The 14,155-nt window shown below is 46.7% G+C and overlaps 1 protein-coding gene across 10 annotated transcripts in view; it reads right to left on the bottom strand.

Annotated features, from left to right (window-relative positions):
• The window catches only part of ATP2B2 (ATPase, Ca++ transporting, plasma membrane 2), a 296,412-nt gene that overhangs the window by 30,361 nt on the left and 251,896 nt on the right, over nt 1–14,155 (bottom strand). For all 10 annotated transcript variants that reach the window (XM_005870061.2, XM_005870062.2, XM_014542750.1 and 7 more), the window contains 2 exons: nt 4,559–4,800; nt 3,381–3,615 (listed from right to left, as the gene is read on the bottom strand). In XM_005870061.2, the coding sequence (XP_005870123.1) occupies nt 3,381–3,615; nt 4,559–4,800 (477 nt within the window). The remainder of the gene's footprint in view (nt 1–3,380; nt 3,616–4,558; nt 4,801–14,155) is intronic.

Raw genomic sequence — 14,155 nt, 5'->3', positions numbered from 1 at the left:
TGCTGAATCAACAGGTAAGAGCTTTATACCTTCGAGTAGTGTCATCAGTAACTCCTACTGTGAATGTCCAACTTTCTCATTGTTTAGATGGGGAAACTAAGGCCCAGGGAAAAGACGCACGGAGGTCTTCTGTGAAGGAGTGGCAGCACAGAATTAGAACCCATGTCCCTTGACTGCTATTGTCACTTCAGTAAGTTGCTGCGCTCTAACACAATTTACAACTTCTAAATCTACATCCTGGGGGTGAGCCAAGGTGAGAGAGATCACCAACAGGGATGTGCTGACTGAAGGGAGAGAAGAAAGGGGTGAAGGTAAGCCTTCCAGTCAGCTGGCTCAGAATGTCAGAGCTTGGAAGCAACCTGAGGGGCACCTGGGCCAACCTCCCATTTTACAGAGGAGGAGACTGAGGCACAGAGAGGGGAAGTGGCTTGTCAGTGGCAGGGTTGGGGCTTGGACCCAGGCCCACTTTCTTTACTGTAGAGGCCTCCAGGATGAAAGTGCACCCAAGTCCTGCTGAGTGGGGCAGCAACCCCTCCCACAGCCTGAGCCTGCAGCCACGTCTCTGGACGATCATACTGTCAACAGAAAATGCCAGGAACCCAGTTCAGCCCTTCTCAGGAATCTTCTCTCCTCTCCTCACCCTCCTGAGGTGCTTGCCTTTTCTTTTCTTTTTAAACTATATTTTATTGATTTTTTTACAGAGAGAAAGGGAGAGGGATAGAGAGTTAGAAACATCGATGAGAGAGAAACATCAATCAGCTGTCTCCTGCACACTCCCTACTGGGGATGTGACCACAACCAAGGTACATGCCCTTACGAGAATCGAACCTGGGACCCTTCAGTTCGCAGGCCGAAGCTCTATCCACTGAGCCAAACCGGTTAGGGTGCCTTTTCTTTTTTATGGCACCCAGGAGAAGGTCCTGGGGCAGGAAGACAGAAAACCTGTTCTAATCTGAATTCACTCGGCCACTTACAAGGAGAGACTTTGGGAATGTCACTCTCCCTGTTTGGGCTCAGTGTTTTTATCTGCATATTGGGGGTGTGGGGAAGTGTTTGGACTAGATCAGCAGTGCAAACCTTGAGTCGCCCCCCTGCCTCTTTAGTGGAATGTGAAGTCAGTTTAATGGGTGGTGACCAGAATTTAAAAAAGAAAGAAATACAAGAGAATAAGAAATACTTAAGTGCATTACATGACTTTGTGAGATTCTTATTTCAGTTAAGCATGTGTGTTTGCTGAGTCATGACATAAGATACATTTCTTATCATTGCACTCATGGCTACTTTCCACCCACCCCAGGGGTGTTTTGAGGCAGGGTGATGAGCCAGGAGCTCTGGGCATGTGGGGCTGGAGTGGGGTCCTGGGGATGGGAAGGACAGGGGAGCTGCAGGCCAGCCTCATGTGCTGTGCAGGGACAAGTCTCCAGGGCTTGTGAGGAGATAACACATCACGGTGAAGCCTGAACCCATTAGCAGCTGGTAATGAGCAGGCATCCTATAGCGGGGCTGAAAAAACGTCCTGTCTGTCCAGGGAGAGATGCGGTCTGCAGGAAAACGCATATGGGCTCTGGTGTAAGCACCAGGGCACTAGTTGTCTTTGCAGTTTTAGGCTCTGGGTGGGAGTGAGGAGGCCTGTGTGTGTGTGTGTGTGTGTGTGTGTGTGTGAGTGTGTAAGATGAACACCAGGCACAGTGTTAGAAGATTGGGGTTCAAGTCCTATCCATTCTCATTCATTCCTTTCACAAACACTTATCGAGCATCTTCTGCAAGCGAGGCTCTGTATTAGGGGCTGTTATGTGTCATTAGATCCAGAATAATGAATCTATTGGGGAGGGGCAGAAAAGAAGGGGATCCACATTAATGGACCACCTATCTTGTGCCACCTTTCCTATTGCCTGTATGTACATGATTTGGTGATTTCAGTATCCGTGTGTGTGTGTGTGTGTGTGTGTGTGTGTGTGTGTGTGAACGCGAGTGTGCAGAATACTATTATCCCATTTACAATGAGGAAACGGAGGCTCAGAGAGGTTATGTAACTGGTCCCAGGTCACCGCAGCCAGTAATGCTAGGGCTCAGGATCCCAGGTCTGTCTGATGCCTGAGCTCACACTCTTGATCCCTCTTCCTGCTGCCTAAACGTGAAAGTCCATGTCTGTGACCTTCTTGTTTCTTTTGGTCTTTGGAATCATCATTGGGGCTGGAAACTTGGTGAGCATCTTGTCTACCCCTTTCCCTTGAAAAGGAGCAGGGAATGCCCAGAGGCTCTAAGAGGAGCAGGGAATGCCCAGAGGCCCCAGAAAATAGTCAGGGCAAGTGGGGAAGATGGAAGTTGCCACTGATGGAGGAGGGTGGGCCCTGGAGCACTGTCACCAATCCTACAGCAGTGGCCACCTGGACCCAGCTGGGGCCTGGCCAGGAAATCGGGTCTAGACCCCAGGCTGTGTTAGTCCTGGGAGGAAGGAGAGGCTGGCCCCTCTCTCCTTGCCTGGTGTCCTAGGCTCTGCCCTCTGGGCCCCTCAGGGTAAGTGACTCCTCTGCCTGTCCACATCAGTGTTTTGGAGACTTGAGGTAGCTCTCTCCTCTCCCCACAGCCTCTCGCTGGCCTGGGCAGCCTGACTAACCACCCACATCCCATCCTTCCCGACCCTGCAAACCCTCAGCCCTGAATTCTTGGCTCAGATTCAGCTAAAGGAGACTGAAGACCTACTGTAAGCTGAGCACCGCATTAGATGAACTTGGTACATCAACTTCCTCCATCCTCATGGGGAAGGTTGTGCTGTCATCATTCCCCTACCCTTCAGCTTGAGAATCTGACCTTCTGTTAACTTTCTAGGTCTGTCCCTCTGGAAACCTGATCAAGGTAGACTGTCGGCTGTGACCCTAGGCAAGCTGGCGAGTGTGAACTAATTGGTAAACTGGATCTGGACGGAGAGAACTCTAGATGCTGACGGGAATACCACACTTGGGGTTGTCCTGAGTCTGGTGACTTTTGTTACTGGCCATCTCCTTTTCATGGACCTAGGAATCTAGGCCTATGAATTTGTTATAGGAGGTCCTGGCTCCTGTGGAGCAGGAGGCTTCTAAAACAGGGCAGCACTCACGCCTATCCCTTGAGGGGCCAGTGGAAGGTCTTGAATGGCTGGGTGGACGGCTCCAGGATTGCCGGCATGGTGTGGATTCCGCCTTAAAACCTGAGCAGATCAATGCCAAGTTTGGCCTATGCTGGTCTGATGAGTCTGAATGTCTAAGAGAAGGTAAGAAGACCCTAGGTGTGTCACAGAGTAACTGAGGCTCAGAGAGGTGAGGTGACTTATGCCAGGTCACCCAGCTGGCTGGACTCCTAGTCTCAACCCTTTTCCCTGATCTGCTGGTGGGGGGGCCTACCTCAGGCCGCACAGGGTCCTCAATGCCCACCACACAGATGCAAGTGAGGTCGTTCAGGATATCGTTCTCATTATCCCAGTCAGGCTCGGGGCTGCTGGGGAAGTCGCGGTAGGCCACACAGATGGTGCGGAGCCCATCACAGGCCATAGGCTCGATCACCTTCTTCACCATCTCATCCCGGTCACGGGGCCGGAAGACCCGGGGCTCACCTGACCCGTTGAGGATTTTGCAGCACCTGGGGGAGGGTGGGATGGAGATGGGTAAGGTCCAGCCAAGGGCCCAGGATCTTTTCTCTGACTGGCTCAAGGTCACCTCCTTCTCCCCAGTGATGTCCAGCTGGCTGTGGTGGGACATCCAATGCCTGTCCAGCCCATCCCCCATAAGGCTCCAGGGCTGGTACATCCCATGGGCCCCAGGCAGGGATGAAATAGGAACCACCAACAAGAAATCAGGCAGCCTCCTTGTAATATCTGCCCCAGCGTACTCAGCAAGAGCAGGTTTACTTTTATCTGTTTTATATTCACAAGATTCATCTGAAAAAATAGTTCCACAGCTAAAATGGCTTTTAAAGGGTATAAAACTTAGGCTAGTGGTTCTTGACCCTGCTTGCACATTAGAATGGCACGGGGGACACAATAAATAAATACCCATGTGTGAGCCTTACTCCAGAAGTTTCAGTTCAGTTTGTCTGGGGTAATTCCAGGAATCAATGGTTTCTTAAAAGCTCCCTGGGGTGATTCTAGGGTGTAGCCAGGGTTCAGAACCACTAGGCTAGACCAATCCTTTCAAGGTACAAGTGGGGAAACTGAGGTCCAGAGTCAGGAAGTAACTTGCCTAGTTCTCTAGGCTTAGATCTGGTACCTGGAGTTAGAGGAGACTGGCTGACAGTGAAAATCACTACCATCAACCAACTCTATTCTAAGGGAAGTGAAATAAGAGGGATCTAACAGTGATAATGTGTAGAACTTCCTACTAAGAGAGGAGGAGGTGGAGGAGGACTCTCGATAGAAATTTTAAAGAGGAAATAGTGGAAAAAGCACTGGGCAAGGGACCTGGAGGTGGGCAGGGCCCTCTCTGAGCCTCTGGGTGCCAGATGGCTCCTCTGGCTGGACAGCTGGAGCTGTGACACCCATGGTCCCTGGCTCCCCGAACCATGGCCCACTGGTTGTGCCACTTACTTCTTGAGCACGATCTCAGACGCGCCCTTGCTGTACATGCGGAAGCTCTCGTCCGGCAGCTTGATGACTGTGCTCATGGACTTGCGCACAGAGTTGAACGTGTACACTTTGTATAGCTTCTCCTCCGGCATCTGGCTGCGCACGGCATCGTAGTCCTGCTTCAGGTCCAGCACGAAGCCCAGCAGGCCGCACTCGGTCTTGTTGCCCACCTGCCGAGGCAGTGCGCCCTCCTTCTCTGGGGGCTGTGAAGACAGAGGTGGGGGGTTTCACAGGGGGTTGCCTCTGTGGTCTGAGGGGTGGGGGCCAGGCTCTGGGAGCCCTTTGCCTTCCCCTGAACCCTCAGCTCTCTGCATCCCAGACACAATCCTGGCTCCGGGTGCAAGGAGTTATGCAAGATCAACTTAAAAAAAAATTACAAGCTATTTCAAACATAAAAAGTGATAGAAAAAAATAAAAACCTTAGCATTATGCCTTCTTTTCTTCTTCAGATTTTTCTTTTTTAAGAAGGAAAACAATACAGATAAAATTGCATCCCCCCCGTGTATCTCTTTCCATTGGCATAATCCATTCCTTGTTCCAGAAAGAACCTTCTCTTAAATTTAGCATTACTCATTACCTTGTATGTCTTTTTTTTTTCTTAAACAACAAAAGTTTATTTTCCCACAGTTCTGGAGGCCAGAAGTCTGAGATCAATGTGTCAGCAGGATTGCTTTCCCCTGAGGCCTCTCTCCTTGGCTTATAGATGGCTATCTTCTCCCATGTCTTCACATGCCCTTCCCTCTATAAACGTCCATGTCCTAATCGCCTCTCCTTATAAGGACACCAGTCATTGGATGAGCGCTCACCCTCAGCACCTCTTTAAAGACCCTATTTCCAAATACAGTCACATTTTGAGGTACTAGGAGTTAGAACTTCAGCATATGAATTTAGGGGGACACAATTCAGCTCACAGCACTTTCCAATAGGTATTGATCCTGACCAGTATAGAGCAGTCATGGGACTTGACCATAAAGGTTTCCTCCTGCCTCTACCCTGCCTGTCTCGCATTCAGTAGCAATGTCACTCCTTACCTCCCTGCTCCCTGGGAACATCCAGTAGCTCTCTTTTGTTCTGATGCAAGTAAGTCAGGCTGGTATTCGTGTAGACCCGTGATCCTGGTTGCACCCAGAACCACATAAGAAATTTTAAAAATTCTTAATTTTTTTTTTCAATTACAGTTTACATTCAATATTATTTGTATAAGTTTCAGGTGTACAGCATAGTGGTTAGACAATCATATTGTTCCCTCTGATATTTCCAGTACACAATTGGCGCCATACATAGTTATTACTATATTATTGACTATATTCCCTATGCTGTACTTTCCATCCCCATGACTATTTTGTAACTGTCTGTGCTTGTCAATTCCTTCACCTTTTTCACCCAGACCCCTAACCACCCGCCCTCTTGTCTGCCAACCATCAGTCTGTTCTCTGCATCTGTGAGTCTGTTTCTGTTTTGTTTGTTTATATTGCTTTTTAGATTCCACATATAAGTGAAATAATATGGTATTTGTCTTTCTATGACTGACTTATTTCACTTAGCATAATACCCCCTAGGTTCATCCATGCTGTCACAAGGTCATTTATTATTTATATTTTTAATTTTTTTCTTTTTCTTAAAGAAGACCCTTTAAAAGTTCTTGTAATACTGGTTTGGTGGTGATGAACTCCTTTAGCTTTTTCTTCTCTGGGAAGCTCTTTTTCTGTCCTTTGATTCTAAATTATACATAGCTTAGCTGGGTAGAATGATCTTGGTTGTAGATCCTTGCTGTTTATTTCTTTGAATATTTTGTACCAATCCTTTCTGACCTGCAAAGTTTCTGTTGAGAAATCAGCTAATAGTCTTATAGAAGCTCTCTTGTAGGTAACTGTTTTTCTCTTGCTGCCTTTAAGATTCTCTCTTTGTCTTTAACTTAAGCTGGCAGGAAAACGCATTTTAATTATGATATTTCTTGGTGTGGGCTTCTTTGGGTTCATCTTATTTTGGACTCTGCACTTCCTGGATTTGTATGTCTAGTTCAATGATGGCGAACCTTTTGAGCTCGGTGTGTCAGCATTTTGAAAAACCCTAACTTAACTCTGGTGCCGTGTCATATATAGAAATTTTTTGATATTTGCAACCATAGTAAAACAAAGACTTATATTTTTGATATTTATTTTTATATATTTAAATACCATTTAACAAAGAAAAATCAACCAAAAAAATGAGTTCGCGTGTCACCTCTGACACGCGTGTCATAGGTTCGCCATCACTGGTCTAGTTCTTTCTCTAGGTTAGGGAAGTTTTCTGTCATTATTTTTTCAAATAGGTTTTCAATTTCTTGCTCTCTCACTTCTCCTTCTGGCACTCCATGATGTGAATGTTGGTACACTTGAAGTTGTCCCAGAGGCTCCTTCTGCTATGCTCATTTTTTTGAATTATTTTTTCTTTTTGCTGTTTGGATTAGGTGTTTTCTGCTTCCTTATATCCCAAATCACCGATTTGATTCTCTGCTTCATCTACTCTACTGTTGATTCCCTGTAATTTATTCTTCACTTCAGTTAGTATATTTTTCATTTCTGACAGGTTCTTTTGTATAGTTTCCATGTCCTTTTTTATGCTGTTGACGTTCTCACTAAGTTCCGTGAGCATCCTTAAAACTGTTGTTTTGAACTCTATATCTGGTGGTTTGCTTGCTTCCATTTCACTTCATTCTTTTTTTCTGGATATTCCTCCCCTTTTTTCATTTGGGACCTGTTTCTTTATCTCCTCATTTTGGCTGCCTCTCTGTATTTGTTTCTAGGTATTAGGTAGAACTGCTATGTCTCCTGGGCTTGGTAGAGTGATCTTACATAGCAGTATCCTGTAGGGCTGGTGGTGCAGTCTCCCCTGTGTGGGCTGTATATACTGTCCTGCTATAGTTGAGCCTTGATTGCTGTTGGCATGTCACTGGGAGGGATTGACCACCAGGCTGATTGGATGTGAGGACCAGCTATGACTACAGTGGAGGAGCTGCTGTGCAAGAATTAACCCTATGGAGCAAGACTTGCTTCAGTAAGGTTTTGGTGCCTGCTGAGTCCACCCCTTGAATGTGTCACACATGGAGGTGGGAGAGTTGTAATCTGGTGTGGCTTGAAGCTGTCCACCAGGTGCAACCAAATGAAATGTTATTTTTGTAGGTCAAAATGGTCAAACATTGGCAATTTCATGTAGTTTAACCTAATGTATGTATGTGTGTGTGTGTATGTGTAACGCTATTTTGCATGTTGAAAGCTTCTTGCTTTACTCATGTACCATTACATTTTTGAGAGTCATCTGTGTTTATTGTGCTAGTTTTAACTGCTCTATGAATTCAATTCTGTGATAAACCACAATTCACTTCTCCATTCTCCTGCTCCCTCCTTTTTCCTTTTCTCCAGCATTTGGCACCGGCGAAGGGCTGGCCCTCCAGCCCAGGTGCTGGGCTGCATGAACACCACAGCCTCTGACCCAAGACTATCAGCGAACCACCGACCACATCCTCAGCCCCTCTCACTTTTGCAGTGGCTGCCTGAACTGGGCCGCTTCATGCCTCTGTATCTGCACCCCTGCTGTTTCTTCCCTTCCCTGCCAGGCAAACGCCTCCTGGTCCTTTAAGGGCCAGCTGAAATCTCTCTCTCTTTGAAAATTGCCCTGTATAAAGGAGTTGTATTCTTTTCCCTGTGGGTTCCTAGGGCCAGCACAGAGCTCAGTATACTGTAGGCACTTACTAATTGTTTGCTGGATGGCTCAATGCAGACCACTCTGGTGGGGGAGGTGTAGGTTAACAGGTTAGAACAAGGCACCTCCTTGGGCACTTGTGGGATTAGCAGAAAGCTGTGGGAAGTTCCTATTTGCAGGCAAACTCACTTCCCCCACAACTCACACACATGTGCATATGACCACTCATATTATTTGTACAAAATTAACATGTAGCTACTCAGGTGGCGGTGGCTTTGGGAGTGGTAAAAGCCACCGCAGATAAACCCAAACCTTAGAGAGAATTTGAAGAGGAATAACTACCTATGAACATGCTCGAGTATCCCCTCCCCCATACCATTAGTGGCTTTTCATGGGTCTCAGACTGGCCTTGCACATAAACCCTCTGCATCCTCTTCCTCATTCTTCCTCTTATTGCTTAAAAGAGCAGCCTAGACTGGAAGGTGGACTCTAGAAGATGCTAACATGGACCAGTATGTGGATGACAGGCAACAATTAGACACGTGTCTTGCCTCCCCTCACTTCTACACTTAGGGCTTAGGCTGGGGAGCTGACCCGAGACCTGTGGGGTCATGGGCATTGATAACTTGACCATCCTGAGACTCAGGAGTCATAAGGAGGACTGAGCCTTGGACTCCAACCCCTCACCCTCAGTTTCTCATCTGTAAATGGAGAGACTGGAGCAGACGATCTCTAGCTGAGATAAAAATCAACCCTGCCCATCAAGCGGATCAGGGTGAGGGACGGCAGGGCAAGGCAGGGCTGTGCGCGTGGAAACGAGGCTCAGGACACCCTTCCTGCTCCCATGCCATGCTGGCTCCATCTCCTTGGAAGGGTTCCCCCTGCCAAGCTCTTTGGTGGGATTTGCTGTGAAAGCAAAGGAATCTTTGATACAGCTTTCCATTTCTGATGTTCGGGAAAATAAATGCTAAGCCCTCTCCTTTGTCTCTGCAGAATGCTGTTATGTTGTGCTTTTAAAATTTATATATTTATTTACTTTTTATTTTATTCTTAAAACAATTTTATAATTAACCTTCTGGTGATTTCCAGAATTTTATGTATTTTCCACTATAGTTTCTTTCCCCCTCCACTAATAAAAGAAAATGACGACACAGAGGATTTAAATAAAAATGCCTAATTACTTATTTGCCCAAGAGAGCTGAGCAATTATGCCTACAAAACACCCGACATTTTATTACCCTCTGTGAAATATTTTAATTTTCCTCTAAAAGGATCTCAAACAATCCATGGTTGCAAATGGCAGAGCTGCCTCCCCCATAATTCAACATAATTCAATTTGTTTCCATGAACTTGAGCTCTGAAATTGCCTACATGCATTACTAAGAATCAGAGGCCCACCCTTTTCTCTTTTGGCTTTTTAAATCTTGACAAACCCAGAGGTTTTGCTATTGCTGTAGACTTTCCAGGAGGCTTTTTATCCCCAGGGCTCCAATACTGTAGGGAGGTAAGGTGTGGGTATTATTCCGTCTTGGACAGGAAGCAGGCCCAGGAGGGAAGTGACTTTTTCATGGTCACAGACCTGCTGAGGATAGGCCTGGGGCTTTCCCAAGCCTCCTGACTCCCTGTGCAGGTTCCCTGTGTGGGCGCTGAGCCCTTTAGGAGTGTTTGGTGCAGCCACAGCTATAACTTTGAGAGGACAATTCATGTTCCTGTTTTGGGATACTTGGGAGTAAATACATCCAAGATCAAGAAATGATGACTTAAAGAGCTACAAGTTATAAATAACATCTGCAAAATTGAGATTAAAAAATGTAGCTGGCATGTACCACCTCACAATCATTAGGGTAGCTACTACAAACAATAAGACAGAAAACAAGTGTTGATAAGAATATGGAGAAACTGCAACCCTGTACGCTGTGGGTGGGAATGAAAATGGTGCAGCTGCTTTGAAAAGCAGTATGGTGGTTCCTTAAAAAATTAAACGTGGAATTACCCTAGGATCCAGCAGTTCTACTTCTGGGTATATACCCGGAAGAACTGAAAGCAGGGACTTGAAGAGATATTTGTACACACATGTTCATAGCAGCATTATTCACAATAGCCAAAAGGTGGAAACAACCTAAGTGTCCATTGACAGATAAATGGATAAAGAAAATTTGGTTTACACATACAAGGCAATACTATTCAGCCTTAAAAAGGAAGGGAGTTCTGACACAGGCTACAACATGGATAAATCTGAGGACATTACGATAAGTGAAAAAATAAGCCAGTCACAAAGGAAAGATACTGTATAATCCCACTTATATGGTACCCAGAGTAGTCAAATCCATAGAAATAGAAAGTAGAATGGTGGTTGCCAGGGGCTGTGGGGAGGGAGAAATAGGGAGTTAGTATTTGATGGGCAGAGCTTCAGTCTGGGAGATGAAAAGTTCTGGGATGGATGGTGGTGATGGTTACAATGTGAATCTACTTAATACCACTGAACTGTACACTTAAAAACAATTAAGATGATACTATTTTATGTTAAGTATATTTTACCACAATTTTAAAAAGCCCTAAAAAATCCCCCCCCGCCCAACAACCCAACAATAGTAGCATGATAAACAGCAGCAACTGCAACACCATGCTGCTTCTGAGTCCATCTGAAAACGCCTCTCTGCTCACTGGCTGTGTCTGGTGGCCTTGCCTCCTCACCCATCGAAGACAGCCACTGGCTCCCGGCACCAGGTGGCCCAGCCAGCCTCCACAGCAGCAGCAGGGACCATTTTTTGAATACCGACTCTGCTCACCACTTTATTAAGCTCCTCACGTGCATCATCTGGTTGTGGGAGGCAGGCTGCTGTTATTCCCACTTTACAGTTGTCCACCTGGAGGCCCAGAGAAGTGAGGTCACCCTGCCAGTAAGCAGCGGAGCTAGGATTTGCCCCCAGGTGTTCTGGCTCTGAGCCCTCGGCACATGCTCTCCCAGCAGCCCTGCCTCTCTGCACTAGCATTTGCTCATTGACTAGGTAACTGGTTGGAGAATGGGGTGTTTGTGTGTGCCTGTCTTGCTTATTTCTGCCTTCCACTGTGTGATAACCAATGAATAAATGGATACTTTTGTGTTTGTGTGTGGGCTGCTGCCCATGGGAGGCCAGATGGGATGGAATTTCGTCAGAATTTTTGCCTCTAGAATGGTCATGTAAAGGCCTACCTCCTCAGAAGATTCTCAGGTGCCAGGCCCCCTGAGGAGCATGAGGTGGCAGGACTGAGCCAGCGAGCCACAGGGGCTTCCCCGAGAAGGTGGGTGCGGCGTCCAGGGTGATGGATGGGACAGGCTAAAACCCTGGGGAAAGCAAAGTCTTTGGGGATCCTCTCAAGCTCACCAATACATTGTGCATATGTGTGTGTGGTGTGTCTATGGTGTATTGTTTATGTATGTGATGTGTGTGGTATGTGTCTGTGTGTAGTATACTGTGTGTAGGTGTGTGGACATTGGTGTATGTGTGTGGTGTGATCTATGTATGTGTTGTGTTGTATATGCATATAGTGTGTGGTATCTGCATATGGATGTATTTGTGTGTGTGGTGTGTATGTGTAGTGAGTATATGTGGTGTGTTGTGTTATGTGTGTGTATAGGTTGAGGGGGTAAGATGTAGGGATTAACAGCTCTGTTAAAAATTGGAATTCCCCCACTGGGGTTATTTGCTTTAAACTCTTCTCCCAGAGATGGTGTTTGCAAAACAAAACAAAACAAAAAAACAACAACGATCAAACCAAAACCAAAACACAAAACAAAACAAAACAAAACAAAACAAAACAACAATGATCAAACCAAAACCAAAACCAAAATCAAAAAACAACATACAGCCCCAAACAGTTGCTGAACTCAATGCAGAGGCCCTGCCATTTTGTATACCAGACCTCCACTCCCCACCCCACCTTGCCATCTTACTGCCCTGCAAAGTCATTTCCAGAGTCTTCCATGCCTCTGGCACCCCTTGCTTGGCCAGAGCCAGTCTCAGAACATGGCTTGACTGGGGGACTTTGAGGCTCATTCAAATATTCAGTTGAGCCAAGAGATATGGTTCAAGAGTTGTCTCTCTGTTTCCCAGAGTCACTACCTCCTCTCTCTTAAACGTGTTCTCACCTTCTGGGGGTGACTGGGGCTCTCTGGGCTGGGTAGCCATCTCAGCGTAGGGACGGGTATGCCGAGGACCTGGGTTTCTAACGGGGTGAAGGTGGCTTATTTATTCAGGAAAACCATCCTGCCAGGAAAGTGCTTCCTGCTCCTTCCCTCAGAGCACTCCCAGGGCTCCAGGGAGGTCTTCCTTTCTCTGAAGAGTTTATGTTTTCAGAAATATGCCATAACTTTCCAACAACTTAGCTTCACAAGCACCCGACCTCAGGTTAATAATTCAAATGTTAACAGTAGTGTCAACCTACTTTAAAGAGGACTCATAAAATATGAAATTAGAGGTCACTTAGGTGGTCTCAGTACACAGAATAAATGTGGGTAGAAAAGGAGAATGTTTTTCCAAGAAAGCACCTGTGCCTCGGAAGTCTGAGCAAGGAGTTATCTCCCTCTAACGCTCAGCTGTGCTCTCAGAAGCAGCCGGGCGAAGAGAAGAAGCTGGTAGAAGTCTTGATGTTCAAAGAGTCGGTGATGGCAAAGGAAATCGGAGCGGGTGCCAGGATTTCTGAGACAGGGAAGCAATTTCTGCCAAGAAGATGACTCATGCAGCTTTTCTCTGAGGGCAAGTTCAGTTCCTAACGATTAGAAATAAGAGTGGAAAGAAAAAAGCTGCTGCCATCCTCAGAAGGATTGGGGTTGAGGATGGGCCTCTGGAGGGCCCTCCTGGGCTCCCTACCAACAGCCCTGGCCCTCCTATCACCCTCCACTCATGTCTGGAGTGGTTCTGAACACTTACTAAGGGCTTATCTGCTGCTCCCTAGCTCCCCCCACCCCTTCCAGCCTCACCTCTCATTATTCCAGCCTAGAGAGAGACATGCCCTGGCGACAGGCCCCCACATTTTCCGAATAAGCCATACATCTTCAGGTCTCTGGGCCTTTGCAGGGCTATGCCCCTTTGCCCACTTGGTAAACTCCTCCAGAATTCTCTGGGCCCAACTCTGTCAATTGGTGGTTAGGTTACTTGATGTTTGTGCATCTCAGTTTTTTAAGCTGCAAGATGCGAATGCTCATATTTGCCTGATTACCTGGAATGGGTGTGGAGGGTAAAGCAAGACAGTGGCTGGCAAAGCAAACTACAGAGGGTAAGTCTCAGAAAGAATCACAGAGGCGGTAAGAGTAAGAATCGGTATGGACCAAGTGCTGGGAGCTCCACACAGATTTCTCATCTGATCTTCACAGCAGCCCTGGAACTGCCTTAAGGCAAAGGTGCAGCCAGGTGAGTTGGGCAGGAAGTGGTGGGGTGCACTGGCTCTAGATCTCATAGACCCGAGTTCTAGTCCTGGCTCAGCCTCTTATCTGCTCTGGGACTCTGGGCACGTTTTATAACTCCTCCCAGCTTCAGTGTGCAGAACTATGGATTAAAGATGGGGCTGTGGTACAAGGCAAGATGGTGTAAGCACACAGCATTGAGCCTGGCTAAGTGAATGTTAGTGATTATTTATATTAGCTTACAGACTGGAAAACAGAGGCTTGAAGAGGTTAAGTAACTTGCCAAGGTCACACTCAGTGATTTTTGGAGCTTGGAGTTTAAATCCTGGTCTAATGGACTTCAGAGCCAAAGCTCTTAACCATCACTTCCTGGACTAGGGGTCAGGACATTTGGGTTCTAACTCCACTAACCCATGGGTGGCTTGGCAAAAGTCCTTCCATTCCTGGGCCTCAGAGTAAAGTGAGGGGGCTGGACCAGGTGGTCTACAAGGTCT

Source organism: Myotis brandtii, unplaced genomic scaffold (assembly GCF_000412655.1).
Source record: "Myotis brandtii unplaced genomic scaffold, ASM41265v1 scaffold312, whole genome shotgun sequence".
Taxonomy (NCBI): Eukaryota; Metazoa; Chordata; class Mammalia; order Chiroptera; family Vespertilionidae; genus Myotis; species Myotis brandtii.
The sequence above is the reverse complement of the archived record's forward strand: the minus strand, read 5'-3'. Positions and strand labels throughout refer to the sequence as shown.